The following is a 23,039-nucleotide window of genomic DNA, read 5'->3' as shown; positions in this document are numbered from 1 at the left end:
AAGAGGGGCAAGGGGCGTGAGAGCATCTTCTGTCCCCCAGATCCCTTCCCCGTACGCACCAGAAGGGTCATTGAATCGTTTCAGGGGCGCCTTAGAAAAGGACATGCTGACGACCAGCTGCACAAAACCGAAGGTTTCTAAGGTGCTCCTCGGCAACTTCCGGCGGCTTGTTAGGCCCTATTCGCTTCAAATTCAAATCTCCCTGCTTATTCCCCGCCCACCCAACTTTAACCAATCGGAAAGCCAAAGTCTTGGGCACACCAATCCAGGACGGGAACATCCATAGAGCATGCGTACTCGGTTCTTGCAGCGTCCAATTAGGTGATCTGTTTAGGTTACCATCCAATAGGAGACTATTACTGTCTCCTCTCGCCCCTCCCCCCTCCGCACGGGCCCAACCCCTACTGGCGTTACTCAATTTTAACTACGCACCAGCAGCATTTGCGCAAGCGCAGTTCGCATCAAAGAATTTTCAGTCGCTTTTGACGTCATATTGGTGGCAGTGTAATGAATTCTGACTTTACTGGTTCCAGCCGTCTCCCATCGTTCCTTGGATGTAAACTTTTCCGGATTTCAGTTCGTTAAACCTGGGTCCTGCCAGCGTCCTAAATGGCCCCTGAAAAGGAAAAACGAACACGAGCGGAGACTTCAGGTTACCTTCCTGCGCATGTGCAGTGACCCGAGCGGAGAAGCCGGGGTGTGGCTCGAACGCGGAGATTCCGTGCGTGCGCTCGGCTCGCTCGGTGCAACCGCGGCCGGGAGGCGACTGGAGTATGTCAGCCCCGTTTGAGGAGCGCAGTGGGGTGGTTCCGTGCGCAACACCTTGGGGCCAGTGGTACCAGACCTTGGAGGAGGTGTTCATTGAAGTTCAGGTGCCGCCAGGCACTCGCGCCCAGGATATTCAGTGCGGCCTGCAGAGCCGGCATGTGGCGCTGGCCGTGGGGGGCCGCGAGATCCTCAAGGTAGCGGCAGGTTGGGGCTTGTGCTCAGTTTCTTCCCGGCCCCCTCAAATCTCTGAGTGCTAGAGTTCATAGTTTCCTTGGAAAGACTGGTCTGCGGAGACCCCACCCTCAGGGCCAGTCCTGAGTTGAGGTGGGAATTTTGAGTACGCCACTTTTCCTGGCTTTGTTTCTAAGCCAAATGAAGCTGTTTGTTTTGTTTCTCTGCGGGTCCTCAGCTGAGAACTGCTTAACTAGATCGTTGAAAGAACAAATACTTACGGTACTTATACTTTCTTCCAGGCACTGATCTCGGTGCTAGTAGTACAGCGGTGAACGAGCCAGATAATGTTCCCACACTCAAGAGAGGTTATGCTCTTGTAGGGAGTCATAATTAAACTAATAAATATTTAGGGAGTTATAAGAAAATAAAGATGAAAATAAAGGATAAAGATGTCAGGATGAGGATTCGAAGGTGATGTCAGGTGATTTATTTTCTCATCTGAAATTAGAAAAATTCTGCTCGTTTGTGGAGTGGTTAAGCAGTGTCAAGAGGTCGTGAAGAAAATAATATCCCTTTTATTCTCATCAGTACCCTTTGGATCTGGTACCCATTTTTTCCTTGTTAAAATTTATAGTTAAATTCAGTTAAGTTGAAGTTAGATTTCTTTCTCAGATTAGATGCCCAAGATATTTGATGGCAGTGTTGTGTAATGGTCAAGGGATACTGCTTGGTAAGATACTTGGCTTTGTCATTTTTCCAGTTTTGTAACCTTGGGCAAGAGATTATTCATTGTTTAAGCCTTCATCCACAAAGTGGGGGTAATTATAATACCTTTCTCAGGATTGTTTTGAGCATAGCATGGTGAGTGAAGAGCTTGGAGTAAGTAGTGACTGGTATGTAATAAGCTCACACTACGTGTTAGTTATTTTATATGAAAGGGTTTTGAGTGCCTCAGAGAAAAGGAAGATTCATGTGGAAGACATTGATTTATGTCAGCTTGGATCTTGATGACCTTTCTGAATAGTTGTGCAATTTTGTGCGGTTTACTGAACGGTGATTTAATATTACATGTCAAATTTACTTTAGTAAATTTAGTTAATTTGCAATAGCTTAGGGAATTTAGCAATAACTCTAACTCTAGGATTTTAGACAAGTAGGATTTTTTTCCACTGGTATTGACATGAAAAGAATGTGTTTTCTTTTTTTAATGTGACATTTTAATTTCATTTCCTACAACAAGTCAAAATGGATTTTAGCAGATGCATTCTCTTTTAAACTTATATTTTGCTTAGTTCTTTCTTAAAACACGTTTCTGAAAAATCAGTGACAACTCATCTGACCTCAGATGTGCAGTATGTGCTTTAAAATTTTTTTAATGCTAAATTGCCCTACAAAGAGATTGAACCAGTTTTATTTATTTATTTATTTTATTTTATTTTTCTTAACATCTTTATTGCAGTATAATTGCTTTACAGTGGTGTGTTAGTTTCTGCTTTATAACAAAGCTTTATAACAAAAACACCCCTCTAGGTCGTCACAAAGCACTGAGCTGATCTCCCTGTGCTATGCACTGCTTCCCACTAGCTGTCTATTTTACATTTGGTAGTGTATATATGTCCATGCCACTCCGTCTCACTTTGTCCCAGCTTACCCTTCCCTCTCCCCATGTCCTCAAGTCCAGTCTCTATATCTGCGTCTTTATTCCTGTCCTGCCTCTAGATTCTTCAGAACCATTTTTATTTTTTTATTTTTTTTAGATTCCATATATATGTGTTAGCATACAGTATTTGTTTTTCTCTTTCTGACTTACTTCACTCTGTATGACAGACTCTAGGTCCATCCACCTCACTACAAATAACTCAATTTCGTTTCTTTTTATGGCTGAGTAATATTCCATTGTATATATGTGCCACATCTTCTTTATCCATTCATTTGTTGATGGACACTTAGGTTGCTTCCATGTCTTGGCTACTGTAAATAGAGCTGCAGTGAACATTGTGGTACATGACTCTTTTTGAATTACAGTTTTCTCAGGGTATATGCCCAGTAATGGGACTGGGTTGTATGGTAGTTCTGTTTTTAGTTTTTTAAAAGTTTATTTTAAAAGACATCATTTCTTCTTAATATCCATAGGATAGCTCTTCTTGTAGTTTATTATAGTTGGTAAAGTTAAAGCATTTCAGATATTAACTTCACATTTGGCCAACCAGTGATCAGTAGTATTTCTTCATTTTCTAAAAATTAAGGAGCCCTTATCTTTCTGTAGAGAGCCCTGTGTTCTTTGTCGTAGTATATATTCCGTAGTGTAAACTAGGTTCTGTTTCACTCGCTAGGAGGGAACTTAGGGTTGAGCACCTATCGGTGTGTTGAAATGGTATAAAATTTGATCTCCCTACTCTAAACAAATTAAGTAATTATATGTGGATTAGATGGGAAGTAAGGTAAGTCTTAAATCATGAAAACTTTATGAAAATTAATGGAATTTCTTTATTTTTAGTACTCATGTTTATTTTTCAGGGCAAACTCTTTGATTCTACAATAGCTGATGAGGGAACGTGGACTCTGGGTAAGGGTAATCTATTATATTTCTTAGAATCTTTTTAAAAATTAATTTTGTCTTGGAAATTAGTATGTTTCCCCCTGCTGTAGATTTGCAGCTTTGGAAGATATAGTAAAAGACATGTATTGAAAACAATTGTACGTCAAGATTGCCTAATGATTTTTTTTTTTTAATAAATTTATTTATTTATTTATTTATTTATGGCTGTGTTGGGTCTTCGTTTCTGTGCAAGGGCTTTTTCCAGTTGCGGCGAGCAGGGGCCACTCTTCATCGTGGTGCACGGGCCTCTCACTGTCGCGGCCTCTCCCGTTGCGGAGCACAGGCTCCAGACGCGCAGGCTCAGTAATTGTGACTAACGGGCATAGCTGCTCCGCGGCATGTGGGATCTTCCCGGACCGGGGCACGAACCCGTGTCCCCTGCATTGGCAGGCGGATTCCTAACCACTGCGCCACTAGGGAAGCCCTCCCTAATGATTTTTGAAAATACAAATTAATGATTAACTCTGATTTCTTTGTGATTTTTGTTTGTTTAGAGGATAGAAAAATGGTCCGTATTGTTCTTACAAAGACAAAGAGAGATGCGGCAAATTGTTGGACTTCTCTTCTAGAATCTGGATATGCAGCTGATCCTTGGGTGCAAGACCAAATGCAGAGAAAACTTACATTAGAGAGATTCCAGAAAGAAGTAAGTCAGATGAATGTATGAATATGTATAGTTAAACATCTTAAGCTCATAGAATAATTATTATTTGAAATTAAAACTCAAATGTGGTTTTAAAAAATTACTAAAATTCTTCAAAGAAATTTTTTAAGTTAAATGGTTAGAAAAATGACTGGCCTTTCCATATATGGATTTGCATACCTCAACTAAGAAGTCCTCATGCCACAACTAAGAGCCTTCATGCCGCAACTAAACATGCCGCAACAAAGATGCCGAGTGCTGCAACTAAGACCCAGTGCAGCCAAAAAAAAAAAAAAAAATGTCTTCGGTTTCTTTCCCTACTAGTACATACAGATAAAATTCATTACTTTTAACTGCTTTAGAGTGTTCCCTAGTTTGAGTGTATCATTATTATTTAGCTGTTCCTCTTTGATGAGATTTAGATTTCTCTGTTTGTGTCTATTTCAAACAGTTTGTACTTTCATCTCTGAAAATATTCAAGTTTTCCTTTAAGATAGATATATGGGAGAATTATTACTGGATCAAACCACTGTTAAAGTTTTGATGGATAATTTCCATCTATATGATGGTGATTCCCAAACGTATGTCTCTGGCCTGGACTTTTCTCCTGAATGTTGGACTTGCATATCCAGCTGCCTATTTAACATCTTCACTTTTCTGTCTAATAGACATGTCAAACTCAACATGTCCAATGTGAACTCCCTAATTTCCCTCCCACATTTGTCCTACCTATGGCCTTCTCATCTCACGTGATGGAAACTGGGTGTTCAGATTAAAAAAATCTGGGGTGCTCTCTCTCTGCTCTCTGTCATGTGAGGACACAACAAGAAGATGGCCATCTGAAAACCAGGAAGCAGGTTCCCACCAGATGTGAGATCTGCTGGCACCTTGACGTTGGACTTCCCAGCCTCTAGAACAGTGAAAAACAAATTTGTTATTTAAGCCACCAAGTCCATGGTAATCTGTTATAGCAGCCCAAACTGACTGAGATGCTGTGCCTCTTCTGTCTGTCTATGCCTTCCCCCTGCCCCCATGGCATGAAAGCAGTGATTTTCCTGCTTACCATATTCCCATCCTCCCTCCAGTTGGATTCCATAACTGAATTTTCAGCCCCGGGCTTGGTTGTTTTGTTGCTGGTTCAGCCACCTCAGCCCTGGAAGCAACTACAAGCCAAGTCAGAAACCCAGGTGCAAAATTACAACATCTGCATGAACCCCTGGTGACCCCAACCTGCCAGCTCTCCCCACCTTCCACGCCACACCTTTCCAAAAAGTATGAGCATCGGAAAGAAATCCACAGCCAGCACAAGTAAGAGGATGTCATCTTAGCAACCTCCACTGGGTGGGCTTCTGGAAGGTGCAAGCAGAGCCCAAAGAGCACTGGAGCCATTGTAGACTCCCTCAATGACAAAACTGGAAGAATGCAAGAGAATATCCAGTGTAATTCCCTCCTTTATGGATGAGGGAACTAGTGCCAGAGCGGAAGGCGCTGACCCAGGACCACACAGCTGGTATGTGGCTGCTTTGCGATCTGCTGCGGACTTTGGCCTCCAGCTTGGCGCTCTTTTCCTACCACACTTCTGGTCTGCTCTGTGCCTGGTGGTCCCGTGCCCAGCACGTGTGTGCAGGCTGAAGGATGGAGAAGGGAGGGCAGCATGACCATCCTTCGAGGTCTGGCAGAGGCCCTGGGCTCACTCAGCTTCCCAAGGAGGTGGAGGAGGACCAGGGTTCCCATGTTTGCTTTAAGAAAAGCTGACGTCATCCAGTGCCAGGGGTGTTTCAGAGCCCAGCAGGTTCCCCCAGTGTGGACAACGATATTCGGCCCACTTAACATCTCCTGGGTTGATGCTGCCATGGTAGACAGCGCTTTGCAGACCTGCATTTCTTGGCTGGGGAAAGAAAAGATCATCTCTGTCACTTACTAGTTGTGAGAACTTTGACGCACATACGACCCACATGCTTCTATGAGCCTCAGTGTTCTTCCCTGCAGAATAATACACACCCTTCTTACATCATATAGTTACTAGAGCCCAAGTAAGACATATGGTACAAGAAGCATAGAGCTCTGTATTCACTCTTATTCGCTGCTTATTTATGTATCACCAACATCACCATTGCCATATCATCAGCACCTGGGGGAACCAAAGTGGTTCATTATCGTGGATGCCGTGACGGATGCATAACTCTAATGACTGATTACCGAAGGCCTTAGGTGACTAATAAAGATACCAGTCAGACACCTGGACTGTCCATAGTCACAACTTGCTCTCCAAACACTGGCAACCAGAGGGCTGCTCTGTTCCCAGTTCTTTCCTAGTCCATGTTTACTGCGTGGCTCACCAACCTGTCCTGCAGATGGAACTAAGAGGCTAGAAGTGGTAGGACTCAGGGTTTCCAGCTGGAGGGTCTTCCTCTTGCCACAGTGATGTTGCCGAAGAGAAATGATCCCGGCTTATACGTTCTGGTGTCCATGGGGTCAGCTATCCGTGGGTTCCAGGCAGCTTCCCCCCGGGGTTGAGCAGTCACGGCAGGCTTCCTGGAGGAGGTGGACCTTCCTACTTGTAATCGGGGAGGAGCGACTGATTCCCTGTGCAGGATCAGGGCCGCGGCTGGTCCATCCATTCTTGTCATGGTGTGTGTTGTAAACCGTCAACTGTGTCATTTATGATGTATTTCTACCTCAAGAGAATAAATCCCCCCATCCCCCCCCCCAAAAAAAATCTGGGGAGTCATCCTCCATTCCTCTGTCTCTCACACCCTATCCAATTGTCAGGAAACCTTACTGGCATGGCCTTCTAGATATATTCAGGATTTGACCACTCATCACCACCAACTCTACTACCACTCTCACCTGGAACACCTCTAACGTCTTGCCTGGGTTACTCTAATGACCTTTTAATTGTTCTCTTTACCTCTACCGTTGCCAAGCTACCGTCTTCTGAAAATAGCAGTTAGAGCAGTCCTTTTAAAAATGCATGTCAGATTATATCACTTCTCAGAACTCTTTCACTCAAGTAGAAGACAAAGTCTTTTACAAGGCGCTAATTGATCTGGTCCTCCATGGTGTCTCTGACCTCCTCTCCTACTACTGCCCCCCTCATTCATTCTGCTCTAGCCATACTGGCCTTTTTGCTGTTCATTAAACATGCCTGGCCTTTTGACTGCAATGGTCTTCTCCCAAAGCTTAGCTAATTTCTTTACTGTTTTCAAGTCATTTCTCAATGAAGCATACTTTGATCATTCTATTTAAATACTCTAATCTCCTCATTTTCCTTACTTGCCCTACTTTCTTTTTTTTATTTTTTCTTCCTATACTATAGCACTTAGGAATTTTTAACACACTAGATCTGGGGTTGGCAAACTATGGCCACTGGTCAAATCTAGCCCACTGCCTGTTTTTGAAGGAAAGTTTTACTGGAACACAGCTATGCTCATTTGTTTGTGTATTGTCTTTCATATAGCCACAGCAGAATTAAGTAGTTATGACACTATATGACCTTCAAAGCTTAAAGTATTTACTACCTGGCTCTTTACAGAAAAGCTTGCTGACCCCTGCTCTAGGTAATTTAGGGTTTATTATTTGTCTCCTCCTGTTAGAATGTAATCTCCACCAGAACATGGATCTTTGTCTATTTTGTTCATTCTTAAATTCCACATGCCTCTCATGGTGTCTTCTAAACAGTAGGAACTCAATAGATGTTTGTTGAATAAATGAAATGTCTCTAAAAATACTGAAGCCTGAGGTAGTACTTACTCCATAAGATTGTCGTGAGGATTGAGTATTTTAAAATATATATAGCTCTTAGAACCCTGCCTGGCATGTAATAAGCTCTCAAAAAATGCTAGTTATTAAAAATCTGTTTATACACTGATGGTAAAGTATATGTTTGCCCATACACTTGTCAACATTATAGTATGCATATTGATCTTCTAAATATTTGTAAATATGAAAGTTGAAAAAGTACCTCATAGTTTTAGGTTCCACTTTGGTGATTACAGTGAGGTTTGATATCTTTTCACATGTTTATTGTCCATTCAGATTTCCTTTTTTGTCAATTGCTGGTTTATATCTTTTTACCATTTTCCTTTTGGGTTACTTATATTTTTCCTTGTAAGTTTTATAATTTTTTTTTTCATATTTTTCAGAATCCTGGTTTTGACTTCAGTGGAGCAGAAATCTCAGGAAACTACACTAAAGGTGGACCAGATTTCTCAAATCTTGAGAAATAACTGCCATCTTCTTGCTGCATTTTGTGGATCCTAGCAGATGTTACCAACTTAATCAAAGGAACAGATTATGTGGTGGAAGAAAAATGTGAATGTCTACAGTTAACAAATTGCAAAATATATTTAAATATGGTTCTAAAAATTGCATTCAAATATGAGTTACATAGGAAACATCTTAAATACTGTAGGAACTATTCTGTTGATATACGGTAACTTTTTTTTTGGACTTGTTTTTGCTCAGCATGAAGTTTTATATGCTGCATTTTACTAATTTCATATTTAACCTGTATTTTTAATACAAAAATCTTTAGGGTATAGATCATGTGAAATGACAGGGTGCCATCAGGGAAAATTAAGTTTTTCTTTCAATAAGTGTGATGCAGGAATAATGTTCAATAAACTTTTCCAAATAGGAATTGTGTACCTCTTTGTCTAAGTGTACCAGTTCATACAAGGAAATTGTATTACTGAAAAAAATTTTCAGAAAGGAAAAAACAATCCACAGATATATTCTAAGTTAATTTTAAGAGTTACTGAAATTTTCTGAATTAGTATATTATTCCTTGAGAGATGCCTTTAAGTCAAGAAATTGAAAAATAGTTAAAAACCTATCAATAAGAATAGATTAGTGCAAAAGAGAATTGGTGAGGTGAATATGGTTATTGGGTGAATCCTTTGTTAGTGACAAAAACAAATTATAGTCAATGGTTATAAGTCAGTGACGACATTTTGATCTCCAGTGATCCAGACATATAGGTAAGAATTGTCTTGAAGTTTTACTTCATCCTTTTTATGTCCTTTCTAATTTTAAATATTTTAAAGAGTCTTAAATGTATTGAAAAGTTACAAGTAAGGTACACAGAATTGTTTTCTTCCTGACTCTTCAGGTTTGTGTGTAAGTTGATAACTTGATGCCCCATCACCTCTGAGTACCTTAGTGTGTATTTCCTTCGAAGGACGTGCTGCTACATAGCTACAATACAATCATGAAAATCAGGAAAGTAGCATTGACGCATTATGACCACCTAATCCTTGGACCTTCATTCCATTCAAGTTTATTGTCCCAATAACGTTCTTCATAGCAAAAGGGTCCAGTCAGAATCATGCCTTGCCTTTATTTTTTTTTTTTTTGCCGTGCCACATATCTTGTGGGATCTTAGTTCCCTGACCAGGGATTGAACTTGGGCCGCCGTCAGTGAAAATGTGCTAGGTCCTAACCACTGGCCCGCTAGGGAATTCCCCATGCCTTGCCTTTAATATCAGGGTCTTTAGTCTGCTTCAGACTGGAACACGTCTTCATTTTAACCTTGACTTTTACAGCCTTGGCTCTTTTGAAGATGACAGGCTAGTTTTGTACATCTCTGTCATTGTGAATTTTGTTTGATGTTTCTTCACGATTAGAATCAGGTTATGAATCTTTGACAGGACTGTTGCAGGAGTGATGCTGTGGTCTCTCTGTATCCTAAGTTATTAGTTTCAATTTGTCCTTTTTCTGATAGTGTTTACTGTTGGCCTGCCATATCTGTGGGTTTCAAATTCTCAGATTCAACCGAGGATAGAAAATAGTAAAAAAAAAAAAAAAAAAAAAAAATCCAGAAACTTCCAGAAAGCAAAACTTGAATTTGCCTTGCAACAGGCAACTAGTTACATGGCATTTATGTTGTTTACAACTATTTACATAGCATTTACATTGTATTAGGTATTATAAGTAATCTAGAGATGATTTAAAGTATTGTGGGATAGGATGTGGGTAGGTTATATGCAAATACTGTGTCATATTATTGAGCATCTGTGGATTTTGGTGTCCAAGGGGGATGCTGGAACCAATACCCTGTGGATAGTGAGGGACGACTGTACTTAGATCACTGATTAAGTGGTGTCTGTCAGTCTTCTCCACTATAAAGCTATTCTTTTCATGTTTATGGTTAAGTATTTTGTGTGATGTAGTTTCAAAGTACCACCTTGTTTCTTATCAAACTTTAAATTTATCTATATATACTCATGATTTCCACTTTATTCATTGGGTTAAAATCTATTATTCCCATTACTTTGATCCTCAAAATTTTTTCTGGATTTGGCCAGTGGAAGGTCATTGTAGGTGGCTTCTATGCCCTTTTGACATGTCCCCATCATTATTTGAGCAATTTCTTATTCTCTGGCATAAGCTATACCAGACTTATTATTGCTTTCCCTACCCTAGCCCAAGATTCAGCCATTTTTCCCAGGAGCCCTGGTTCTCTAGTGAAGAATGGTGTTTAGAAGCCAGGTTCTATGTGTTAGTAGGTGCTGTTGGTGTGTGTTTATTATGCATATATTTACATTTGTATGTTTATATTTATGTATATATTGAAAACCATGAGTTCACACTTAAACTTTCATTTTTGATCCCATGGGGTTCATTTTTGCTCTCTCCCTTTGTATAAAACTCCTTTCAACAGTGAGATACCTGATCCCTATTATCCTTAATATATTTGGTTCACTATTCTAGGTCATCTTCCCATGCGAATACCTTTCTCACTCTGCTCAGGCTCCAAAACCCTATGCCAAGCAGAGATAGCCTGCCTCACCTACTTGGATCCTAATGCCCCACTCTGGGCCACTGCAGCCCAACCACACCCTTTGGCCAGATACCTATGATGTTCATTTTACCCAATACTTTAGGAATGAATTGTTGGGGAAGAGGCTTTTTTCTTTTAATTGGCTTATCTGTGTGACATTAAAAATTTTTAATATTTTGAATAAACATACAGTAAAATCAACTTTTTTTGTTTGTAGTTTTGTGAATTTTAAGTTATGTAAAGATATGTGTAAACACCTCCAAAATCAGGAAATTGACCGGTTCAGTCAGCCCAAAAACTCCTTCATGCTTTCTCTTTATAGTCACACCCTACTCCTAGCCTCAAACCCTGGAGTCCACTGATTTAGTCTGTGCCTCAATATTTTTCTTTCAAGATCTTCATTTAAATAGAATCATATATAATCTTTTTAAAAACATAGCTTTGAGATAATTCACATACCATACATTTTACTCATTTAAAGTGTATAATTCAGTGGTTTTTAGGATAGTCACATTAAGTTCAACCATCACCATCGTCAACTTTAATTTTCATCACCTCAGAAAAACACCCCCACCAAATCCATACTTTTTAACTATCACCCCACCCAACCACCTACAGACACCCAACCCCCTGAAGCAACCAATAATTTACTTTCCATTACATAGATTTCTCTGTTCTGGATATTTCATGTACCTGGAATCATAGTGTGGTCTTTTGTTTCTGGTTTCTTTGACTTAGCATAATGTTTTAGAAGTTCATCCATGTTCTAGTATGTCTCAGTGCTTCATTCTTTTTGGCTGGCTAAATAATACTCCATTTATGACTACCACATATTTATCCATTTGCCAGTTGATGGACATCTGGGAAGTTTCCACCTTTTGGCTACTGTGAATAATTCTGCTATAAACATTCAAGTACAAATTTTTGTGTGCATCTGTATTTTCATTTCTTACTTAGGAGTGGAATTTCAAGTTTTATGGAAACTTTAATCATTTGAGGAACTGCTAGATTGTTTTGCAAAGTGGCTACACCATTTTACATTCCCACCAGCAGTATATGAGAGTTCCAGTTTCTCCACATCTTTGCTAACGTGTTATGTGGCTTTTTGATCCTAGCCATCCTAGTGAATATGGACTTGTATCACATTGTGGTTTTGATTTACATTTCTCTGATCGCTAATTAATGTTGAGCATCTTTTCTTGTACTTATTGACCATTTGTGTATCTTCCTTGGAGAAATGTCTATTCAGATCCTTTGCCCATTTTTTAATGGGTTATCTGCCTTTTTATTATTGAGACGTGAGAGTTCTTTATATATTCTGCACAAAAGTCCTTTATCAGATATGTGATTTGCATATATTTTCTCCTTTTATGTATGTTTTTTCACTTTCTTGATGGTGACTTTTGAAGCATGAATGTTAATTTTGATGTAGTTTAATTCATCATGCTTTTGGTGTCATGTCTAAGAATTTTGTAATCCCAGGTTATGAGGACTTTTTCCCAGTATTTTCTTCTAAAAGTTTTATAATTTTATCTTTTACATTTAGATCTGTGACCTATTTTATTTTTTGTAGGAGCTGTGAAATATAGGTGGTTTATTTTTTTGCATATGGATGTCCAGTTGTTTCAAAATCATTTGTTGAAAAGGCTATTCATTCTCCATTAAATTGTTTTTGCACTTTTCTCAAAAATCAATTGCTATTTATATGGGTCTGTTTTTGGTCTCAGTATTCTGTTCCATTGATCTATGTGTCTTTCCCTTCACCAATACCACACTGCCTTGACAACTGTAGCTTTAAAGCAAGTCTTAAAATTGGGTAGAGTGATTCCTTTAACTTAATTCTTCAGAATTGTGTTGGCTGTGTTAATTTTCTTTGCCTTTCCGTGTAAAGTTTAGAATCAGCTAGTCTGTATCACAAAAAGTCCTGTTGGAGTTTCCACTGGAATAGCATGTCTTCTGATCCATGAACATGGGGCATCTTCATTTAGCACCTCTTTGATTTAGATCATCAGCATTTATGGTTTTCAGCTTATAGAACCTGTACATCTGTTGTTAGATTTATTCCTAAGTGTTCATTTTCTGGAGCTGTTGTAAATGATTTTTTATTTGGTTGTTGGTATTTTTCAGTCCTTCTATGTCCTTGCTGATTTTCTAGTAGTTCTATACATTACTGAGTGGAGTGTTTAAGTCTCCAACTGTAATTGAAGGTTTGTTCATTTCTCCTTTCACTGCTGTTTTTACTTCTTGTATTTTTAAGCTCTGATGTTAGGTGCATACATATTTAAGATTGTCATGTCTTGGTGAATTGATTCTTTTATCATTTTTAATATCCCTCTTTATTCCTGGTAATTTTGATACAATTTCACATGAGTCCATTTAATCTGTATTGGGAAGTAATGTGCAGAGAGGTTAAGAGCATAGCCTCCGAGTCAGAATTGCCTGGATTGAATCCCACATCCAAGTACAGATGTATGACCTTGGGCTCATCACTTACCTGTTCCTTGGCTCTGGTTCATTTGTAAATTGGGATAATCTCATTCAATTTGTAGGATTAAGGATTACATGAGATGATTCATCTAAAACATCTGACAATAGTACCTGACAGTAAAAACTTATCATGGTTAACCACAAATGTTAGATCAGAAATGTCTAGTTTTTAGAAAGTATGTCACATAATTAGCAATACATAGAAGGTTCAGGTCCCTTTTTAAAAACAACACTTGCGAAAAGAGGGATTATTAAATATATCTAACCTGAGTCAAATACCAAAGGAACCTTCTTTTATAAAAGTTTTTCTTTCATCAGTAATTCCGTACAGTGTCTACTTTATATCTTGTTAGTTTAAACATGAACAGTTCAAAGTCATATATTGTTTGAGTTCCAATAATAATTAACCAGTGTTCTAAGCAGATTAACAACCACCTGCTGGAATACTGTTTAATTAGATAATAGGGTTGCACAGAACTTCAGGTGGGCTGAATCTGATGGTGAATTTGTATTATGGATAGCCATAGTAGTGATGAATCTAAATAATAAAAGCGACCAATAGTGTATAAACACCGACTTTTAAATGCATATTAAGCATATTTAATTGTCATCATCTTGTGTCTATCTTTAAAAAACCATTAGAAAGGAAAGTGTCCATTAGGTAATAGCCATACTCTTATAAGAAATTGTGTTTCTCCTACCATGCATCTTTAGTGCTAAATTTAAATATAGTGAGTGAAGACAGCTTTTTATTGTGGTTCTATTATCACAGTGCCAAAATAGTTAATTAAATTAGAAGAGAAACAAATAGAAAACCACCCAGCAAAGGAATGCATTTCAGTAACTTTATTAAAAGGTATATCCCTTAGTACCAAAACATAATGGTAGTTGGTTAGGGTACCTCTGCCAACTCAAAATTAACACTGATGTATTCAAAATATTGAAATTTATCAGTCTTTTGGGAAAACTGGAAAGTTATCCATAAAACATGGTTTACAAAAGTATAAGATACACTGTGGTTCTTTGGTTTATTTTCCAACGCATATCTCTCCATAACATGATTTCAAATTTGGGTACAGGCATCCTGGATGGATTCAGGCTACACATTCCACTAACTGTTTATAACACTTTAACACAGATCTCCTTAGGTTCACTGAAATCCTGAACACTACCTCAGCAACCTTATAATTATGAAGATGCCTACTTACCTTTCTTAATACTTTCTTTTGGCACAGTAGGGGCAATTAATGAAAGTATATTCTCTCCCTTTTAAGCAAAATTCTAAATTAGAAGCAATGACAGTTTCATAAAAACAGTGCTTAGTAAAAACTTCTGGAGTGTTAAATCAGAAAGTTTTCAGAGTGACGTTAATTGGTTTTGAGTTACTACTACAATAAAAACTAATTTTCTAATTTTCTTGATGGGACTAGACTGAGGCAGTAAATTTTGTATAAAACTTTTTAAATCATGGATATAAAACATCACCTGTTTAATAGAAAAATATTAAAGATAACTTAATATGCTGAAATTAATAGGTCTGTAGTTTTGCTTTATATAAAATGCCCTCAAATTTAAATGTGAGTCCCATGTAGCAATAAAGTCCACATCTCTGGATTATATATTACTTGCATTATGAGTGCCAAGAAACCATTTTCACTGCCTAGAATACTGACCCTTATTATGCCTTAAAAGTGCATTTGTGAAGTGGTGGTTTTGATGTAAACCTCATATTTAAATTTAAAGTTTAAATTTAAATTAAGTAGGTTACCATTTTTAACACCACCTAAAATACAATATATTGACCCAATACAGAAAGTTGGATCAATGTTAGAAATGAAGATTCACAGTTTACCTTCCCAGGCTTGTCATTAGCATTTCACATTTATGCTGGTTAGCTTTGATTTGTATGCTTCACAGGTGAATTCAAATGTGAGTAATTCCACTATAGGGTAATGTTAATTAGGCAGTTTTCCCAAATCTGAGAACACCAATGTTAATCTACTTGTGATGTTTTGAGGCTTCACAGCTTAAATCCGTTATAACATTATGGAATCCACAGCTCAGGATTGTGGAGAAAGGCTTCAGAAGAGTTTTTTGTTGCTGTAAGAATCCTATTTAATAAATAAAAAAATGAAGTTATCAGAAGTCTGCCAAACACAAATATTACTACCTGTTAAAATATCTAAGATTCATAATCACGTCTTATGTAGATGTGTTCTATGTTAATATTTAGTTTTGAGTAGGAAGAAAGAAATCACCAACATGAATTAAACTTAGATGGCAAGGGTGTATATCATATACTTGTGAGGAGGCTTACATTTTTTTATGCATGTAAATACTTTCCAGTGTTCAACTACTATAGCAATGATACACATACAGTTGAGATGTATAATGATACACTATACAGTTGAGACATCCTGGCAGTTTCTAGAAACTCAATGTAGAGACCACCTGTCACAACTTACTTTTTAAGTACAATACCCAAGTTCATACTGATTTTGCTAATAAGCTAACAGTCTCAAATTAGTTCAATGTATGGTTCAAACTTTTGGTCCTGTTCCCTTACTCAGGCTTGTGTAACTTTAAATGAGCCAAAGCCTAAGTCTACATATAGGAAAATGATGTGAAATTGAAAAAAAAAATGCTATTTTAGTGCTACTTTTAAAGTTCAGGTTATTAAGGATGCTGCTTTTTAAGCTGAAAATTTAATGAAATGGCTAACATATATATCAAAGGTTAAGAGGATTCCTTACTCTTAGGGTGTTGTACCTTGAATGCAGTAAATGCCCTCAAATACTAGCTGACTAGATCAGTGAAGTCATTTTCCCCTCTGCTAGTCCAATTCCATTTTGTTTATTTTGAAAATAATGCAGATTTAAATTCTTGAGTTGCAGAAGAAAACTATAGCATTAGAAAAGTTTCTCTACATGGAGAAAAACTATGAACCAAATTTACCAATTAAGGGACCAATTCAGGAATCGTTGGAAGGTGGGTTATTCTGTAGTAACTATGCTTCAGTTGCCGTGCAGTACGCCCAGAAACAATCCATTTCAACTTCTGAACATTTGGTTTGGAACACTTGTTTGATGAATATTCAGTTAAACACTTGGATACGAGCTCTTGCCAGAAAGTCAAATCTCTGCCATTGATCTGTGCATAAATTAAAAAAATATATTCCTTAAAATAAAAGTCCTACAGTATATTTAATTATAGTAATAATTGTAATCTTATTAACGTGTGTTTCCTCGTCAAAAAAATTTGAGGATAAGCTACTTAAGTTTCAAATAAACACAGGACATCTCATTTTACTTTAGGAACAAGTGGTTTAGTTTCTTTTACAGCTGTGAACAGGATTTAGGCTATGACCTGTACATACCTTGGAATGTTTCTGAAGACATTCTACTCCTTCTGTTAACTCTACACACTTCTGTGCCTGGATCTCCAAGGCAATGATAGACAATGCCAACACAGATGGCTAAAAGAGATAAATTTTAAAGTAAATGCTGAATATAAAAGTAGGTATATAAATAGGTTTAATCTTCATAAAATATTTACCTTTGCTTTAGAAAATATGATCCTGCAGTAGCATGCCTTAAGTTGAGCTTCTAGTCTTTCAAAATTAAGGCTATTCCTCCTTTAAAAAGAAAATGAAATCAATTTTATATAGATAATTTTATATCAAGTCAAAAGAAATTTTTAGAAAAGTCAATTTTAAAGTGAAGTTTATGCACACTTACCATAGAAAGTGAATTATTTGAAGTAAAGAATTTCCCTTCCTTCAGAAACATTAACTTCTTAAGGATACCATATATGAATTTTAACTGATTTGGGCCAAAAAAAAAAGTATCGTGCTACAACTCCCAAGGTTTCTTTTCATTTTAATAAATCTATTTTTGAATCTGAAGTTCCTTTTTCCATAAATCTGTGTTAGATGCTTACCTACTAGGTTCTATAAGTTAACTAGTCTATAAATGGAAAACATAATTTAAAAAAAAGTTGAAATGTCCATCTTAAGAATTCACAGACTTCAAGAAGGTACTTTTGACTGAAAGTCTTCTCACTTCTGCTGGAGAGTGAAGTGAAACTCAAGGAGCTTAGCTGTCATTTTACTTATTTTGATTGGAATTCTCCCAGGATATTGATTTTATGTAACATCCGGACAATATCATTCTGATTTCCAAATCTGCTTTGTTAAAAACAAAGATCACATACCTTTCATATGGCAAGTTCTCTTGAAGGAGTGAATAATAGAGTTGTAGAAACTGAAAGGCAGTAGTAGCTTTGACTTTCCAACACACCTTCTCCAACACAATCTTTTCCATTCTCATCAAGTCTGAAACCGTGAACCTATACTGGCTTATTCGGATCAAGTCAGTTGCCAATGGGACATTCCTTTCCTCTTCTATTGATTTTACAGCCAAATAGAAGCAGCTCAGTCCAACACACCCAAGGTGCTTGGGCTGTACCTAAAAAGACAGTAAGTCCATGTCTTTACCTTATTTCAGTTAAAAAAACATAAAGGATAATCTAGAACTCAACCCATCACTTCGAAAATGTATCTTTGGGGCTTCCCTGGTGGCGCAGTGGTTGAGAATCTGCCTGCCAATGCAGGGCACACGGGTTCGAGCCCTGGTCTGGGAGGATCCCACATGCCGCGGAGCAACTGGGCCCGTGAGCCACAATTACTGAGCCTGCGCGTCTGGAGCCTGTGCTCCGCAACAAGAGAGGCTGCGACAGTGAGAGGCCCACGCATTGCGATGAAGAGTGGCCCCTGCTTGCCGCAACTAGAGAAAGCCCTCACACAGAAACGAAGACCCAACACAGCCATAAATAAATAAATTAAAAAAAAAAAGAAAATGTATCTTTGAGGTATATTTCTCAGCTGTGAAGGACTTAACAAGATCCACTGATACCTCAACTGTAGCCTCTTAACCATATGTACCCACTTGGAACCAATTTTTGAGTAAACAGAGTAAGTTTCAGTATAATGTGTGGCTTCAGCACATGACAATTCTTACTTCTTTTGGTTTGTTTAAATCACTGCAGAACGATAAGCAATAAGCTACTAGGTCAAAGGCTTATATGAGAACTGAAATACCTTACAGCTTACGCACAAAATTTCTTTCCAGAATGTTGTGTTTTTCCAGGCTGTTTTCTTTGTAGTAACACATGTAAAATGTTTTTAAATACTATAGCACATACTGTTTACTCTGCCTGTAAAGCTCTATTCACTACCAATATTTTAAATTTATTCATCATTTTCTGAATGTCTACAAAATTTGTCACAGTCAAAATTCTGTCCACTTTAAGTTCTGCTCAACGGAAACTTTAAGAAGCCTTTACCAGTATTTGTGCTCTCCTCTTCTCAGAACCCCTTCAGCAATACATTTATGCCTCTTTTGAGGTATAATGTAATCATTTTTCTTATTATTCCTTGTACTATATAATAGTTATCAGTGCAAACATTACTGCCACTAAGATTATAATACACTTAAGGGATAGATGTATGTCATTCATCTATGTAACATTTATAGTCAAAGGGAGTGCCTGCACATGGTGTCTAAAGAGTTGTTTAATTAGGCTATTGAAAAAGTTTCTTGAACCATTCAGTACACATTGAGTTCCTCCCATATATGATGCATTCTGTTAGGTACTGAGGACTAAAAGATGAGTTGCATTTTAACTGTCACATTATTTCATTATCTACCAATGACCACTGGCACACAGAGAAGTCAGATGTATTTTTAACAATTAAGCTCTGAAAGCTACACAGATGTCCTGCTTATCCAATACAGGGAAATAACTATGTATAAATGCTCCTTCAGAAGATACTCTCTCTCTATTGCATGCAAACTTAGGCTGGAAATGACAAGCATAAGCACGACTTGGGTAAATTTAAGGCTAAAACAATTAGAACTTTATTCTATATGAATAGAGATCAAGAAATATACTCTATTGACCAGGTGGTTGACAGTATCAACAAAAACGAAAAAAAGAAAAGAAATATAGTCTAATTCTTAACTGACAATCTAGCATTCTGCCTCTAACACATTTCTTAAAATTTAGAAACAACAGTAAATAAATGAAAACACCCAACCTATCAAAAAAGACTTTTAAAAACAACAGCCAACTCTCCTACTGGGAGACTCTGCAATTGTTTGATATTAGACTATTTTTCAGTGTCAGAAGGTAAGTCGAATAAATGATGCATCACTCTTAATTAAAAGCTAGGATTTCATCAGTGCTGTAGTACACAGAATTACCATAATGTTTTGGCTACTTGCTGAAAACAAAAAAGGTCAAGTTATGAATACCAGCCCAAAGCTAGCAATACCACCTCCAAAACACACTGAACAAAACCACGAAATAGGGTAATGTAGCTTTAGACGTACCTTCATTTTAGACAGGAATCTGTCCAGTAAATTCACAGCTAGAGAAAATGTCTCCGTGTCAAAGCCAAAGAACTGAGTTAGACTAAGGAGATCTTTTACTTCAAAGTCCCTCAGTCTTGCAGTCATTCTAAGGCCATTATCGTGTGCAGATTCAATTAGTCTCAAGCCGCAGACCTTTGGCTGACATCTCAACTCCTGTTCCAACAGGGCATTCAGCTGGTGTAGCAGTTTCTGAGAGTCAGTTGTTGTCACTACCTCTATCATCTATATATAGAACAAAGCCCAGAAAGGAGTGAAAGAACAGCCCTTCCGGCCTTGTGTTGTGCCAGGTGCATTATAACACAAGTTTCCCCTCCCTCAATGCTATTAGTGAATCTAAGTCACTGCAAAATGCCATCTGTTATTCTCCCCCTCCCCAACCAGTTGGTCACATCCTAAATTGTGAGTTCCTAGAGGGCAGGAGCCATGCCTTTTCGAAGAAAAAAAATGCAAATCTTCATGCCCAAACTTTGAAATTAGATGGTAGCATGTATTCTGCCATTTATTAACAATGTGAACTGTTAAAGTTAGTAAATTTTTCTTAGTCCTCAATTCCTAATCTGTAAAGTGGGTATAAGGTTATTACCTATTTCATAGACACTTGTGTGGAATGAATGAGATCATCTAGGTACACAGGTACTTAGCACATACAGTAGGGGCCTAATAAACACTGGGCAATATTAATGAGCTTATTTCTAGTCTGTAAAATGAGGCAATATCTGCCTCTTTGAATGGCTGTGAAGATTAACCAAGATGATTCAACTAAAGAGTTTAGCATAGTGCTTGGCACTCACTGCTCAGTAACTGTTAACTTTTATTGATGTTAGGAAAGGAAGCTTAAAGGCAGTTATGGGCGCACGCAGTGGGGGCGGGAGGTAATCCAGCCTGCAAGAGGAATCTGGGAGTTTCATTAATTTAAGACAATACTGAACATCTACTATGTGCCTGTTCCGGGCACAGGCTAAGCCCTGGACACACGGACGGTCCCTCCCCCCCAACAACCGAACGACAGGAAGGCAGAAAGAATCCTTAGGGTTGCGCGACGGAAAGGGTGGGCAGATGGAGAACCGCAAACTTCAGGGGTCCAACTCTTTGGCCCCTGGGCTGGTGCCTGGGAGCCGGCCCATAAGACACTAAGACGTCTCAGGAGGTAGGATCTGGCCCCGCCCCTCCATGCTCGTACTAGCCTGAACTTGTTCCTCGGGGAGAACTAACCGAGGAAAAGGGCTCGAGACCTACCCCTCACCCCGCGCCCCGCAACCCTGCTCCTTACCCGCACTCCGAGGTCAACCCCGAAATCCGAGCTCACCTTGATTGCGACTGCAGCTCCTCAGCGGTAACCACCCTCCCCGGGCCTGCTCTCACCTCACCCCAAGATATTAGAACCGAGAGGCCTACGAGGCGAGAGGGCTCGCGGGCAAGACGGGAAAGGCCCGGGGAGGGGGAGCTGTCTTGGGTGGAGGTCTCTACAGCGCCGCCGAGACGACTCTGCCCTCCTCGGGGTCAGCTCGGAACCGAAGGGGCAGCGCCTCGCCGCCTGAGTAATATATTGGAGGGCGGGGTTTTCTCGCTGCGGTGGGAGGGGGCACATGGGAGGCATTTTCGCCGCTGATTGGTGTAAGTCTTATGATGGATGGCTCCTGCGGTCCAAAGAGGGTTGGTCCGTAGAGGGAAGAAGTCCGGCCAATCAGCACACGCTTTTCACAATCCCGGAGTCAAATTCTCCGCCCCTTGAGACCACGCCCCCTACCTCTAGGCGTCTCTCATTGGAGGATTTCTCCAAGTGTCTTCAATGAAGAGGAGGGAGAGCTAAACGCTGCGCGCACCAACCCAGGCCCGGTAAGGCCTCTGCTGGCAGGCGGATTGGCCAGAATATCGTTCCAGAATGTACTGGGAGTTTTCGTTCCGTTCGGTTTAGTAGAGTGCTTCTGCTCTCTCTAAAAATACAGTGTCTGATTCCAAAACAAAAAAAAAAGTAAAGGCCTGATTTTTCATTGCAGTTGGAGAGGTGGTGGATTTTCTAGGATGTGGTTTATTAAATTTCCAGAAGTTTCTCCCTGTGAGCTTTGGAAATCACTTGTTCCTTGCCTTGTTTTGCTTTTTTGTGTAGTTTATCAAAGGGTGGAGTTGGGCTACGTACATTCTTGGTCTCCTACCAATTTCCTGAATTTGATTTTTGAACAAATTAGAAATAGAAAAGTTGGTAGTTCTTCATCGGCTTAAAATGAAAGGTGTGTGGTTGACTCAGGAGGAATAAGTAGACAAAAATAATTGTAGTGCTTATGAATCTGAGTTCACAGATCCGTGTGTGAAGCAATATTAGTTTTTTTACTTGCTGTCCATGAACTTAATCTCTGATTGTGAGCCTTTGCCTGATAAGTGGAAAAATAATTAGCTTGAAGCCTTCCTGGACTCACTCCTTCCCTCTTTCTTTCCCTATTGTCACAAATGGGAAGGGTCTACATTAAAAGGGCCTGAGGATTGGTGAACAAGGAATTGGTTATCAGTTCTGGTGGTGAACAAGGAATTGGTTATCAGTTCTGGTGGACTGTACTTTGACGTCTCTGTTCTCACGGTCTCTTCCTGGTTAGTGGCTACCTGGGCTTTGAAAAAATGAAAATCTGAAAGATTTGCTGGCATGTTTGCTGTTTGCCCTGCCGGGTGCTTCCCTGAGGCAGTGACACAGAACCAAGCCCTGAAATGGGGGCAGAGTTGTGGAGAGAAAGGGGAAGGGAAAACCTGAGAGAAAAAGTTAATGCCCCAAAATATTATCTTACCCACATCACTAGGTCAGTTTGTCAAACCTCTGCATTTCAAATGGGGAAGAGGCCTTGGTCACCCTTGAGGAAGAACTCACGTAATGAATATAAATGGGCAATTAAAACCATTTAAAGGGCTTCCCTGGTGGCGCAGTGGTTGAGAGTCTGCCTGCTGGTGCAGGGGACACGGGTTCGAGCCCTGGTCTGGGAAGATCCCACATGCCGCGGAGCGGCTGGGCCCGTGAGCCACAACTGCTGAGCCTGCGCGTCTGGAGCCTGTGCCCCGCAACGGGAGGGGCCGCGATAGTGAAAGGCCCGCGCACCGCGATGAAGAGCGGTCCCCGTACCGCGATGAAGAGTGGCCCCCACTTGCTGTAACTGGAGAAAGCCCTCG

General features: G+C 39.2%; 3 protein-coding genes across 11 annotated transcripts in view; 1 reads left to right on the top strand and 2 right to left on the bottom strand.

Annotated features, from left to right (window-relative positions):
* Positions 1 to 569, bottom strand: part of HMMR (hyaluronan mediated motility receptor) — a 29,977-nt gene extending 29,408 nt beyond the window's left edge. For 3 of the 5 annotated variants that reach the window (XM_007171447.2, XM_057541113.1, XM_057541112.1), the window contains exon 1: positions 60 to 196. In XM_007171447.2, the coding sequence (XP_007171509.1) occupies positions 60 to 105 (46 nt within the window). In that variant the 5' untranslated portion in view covers positions 106 to 196. Of the gene's footprint in view, positions 1 to 59; positions 197 to 432 lie in introns of those variants that run through there. The other 2 variants (XM_057541114.1, XM_057541115.1) reach the window with 1 other exon arrangement.
* A 133-nt stretch (positions 570 to 702) lies between these two features.
* On the top strand, positions 703 to 8,826 carry NUDCD2 (NudC domain containing 2). Of its 2 annotated transcripts, none has more exons than XM_007171408.2 (4): positions 703 to 962; positions 3,460 to 3,508; positions 4,111 to 4,187; positions 8,330 to 8,826. In XM_007171408.2, the coding sequence occupies exons 1-4, from the start codon at positions 774 to 776 to the stop codon at positions 8,411 to 8,413; spliced, it is 399 nt and encodes a 132-aa protein (XP_007171470.1). In that variant the 5' UTR covers positions 703 to 773; the 3' UTR covers positions 8,414 to 8,826. The 2 variants fall into 2 exon arrangements, with proteins under 2 accessions (XP_007171470.1, XP_007171469.1); XM_007171407.2 differs by having other exon boundaries at positions 4,036 to 4,187.
* A 5,460-nt stretch (positions 8,827 to 14,286) lies between these two features.
* Positions 14,287 to 21,418, bottom strand: CCNG1 (cyclin G1). 4 transcript variants are annotated; one of them, XM_028163802.2, is made up of 8 exons: positions 21,196 to 21,418; positions 19,848 to 20,111; positions 17,668 to 17,921; positions 17,011 to 17,089; positions 16,832 to 16,930; positions 16,481 to 16,605; positions 16,411 to 16,431; positions 14,287 to 15,566 (listed from the first exon to the last, which is right to left on the bottom strand). In XM_028163802.2, the coding sequence occupies exons 2-8, from the start codon at positions 20,109 to 20,111 to the stop codon at positions 15,500 to 15,502; spliced, it is 909 nt and encodes a 302-aa protein (XP_028019603.2). In that variant the 5' UTR covers positions 21,196 to 21,418; the 3' UTR covers positions 14,287 to 15,499. The 4 variants fall into 4 exon arrangements, with proteins under 4 accessions (XP_028019603.2, XP_057396792.1, XP_007171471.2 ...); XM_057540809.1 differs by having other exon boundaries at positions 16,411 to 16,605; positions 21,160 to 21,417; XM_007171409.3 differs by having other exon boundaries at positions 16,411 to 16,605; positions 21,196 to 21,417.
* Positions 21,419 to 23,039: the final 1,621 nt, after the last annotated feature.

The sequence above is a fragment of the Balaenoptera acutorostrata genome, chromosome 2, assembly GCF_949987535.1.
Source record: "Balaenoptera acutorostrata chromosome 2, mBalAcu1.1, whole genome shotgun sequence".
Taxonomy (NCBI): domain Eukaryota; kingdom Metazoa; phylum Chordata; class Mammalia; order Artiodactyla; family Balaenopteridae; genus Balaenoptera; species Balaenoptera acutorostrata.
The sequence above is the reverse complement of the archived record's forward strand: the minus strand, read 5'-3'. Positions and strand labels throughout refer to the sequence as shown.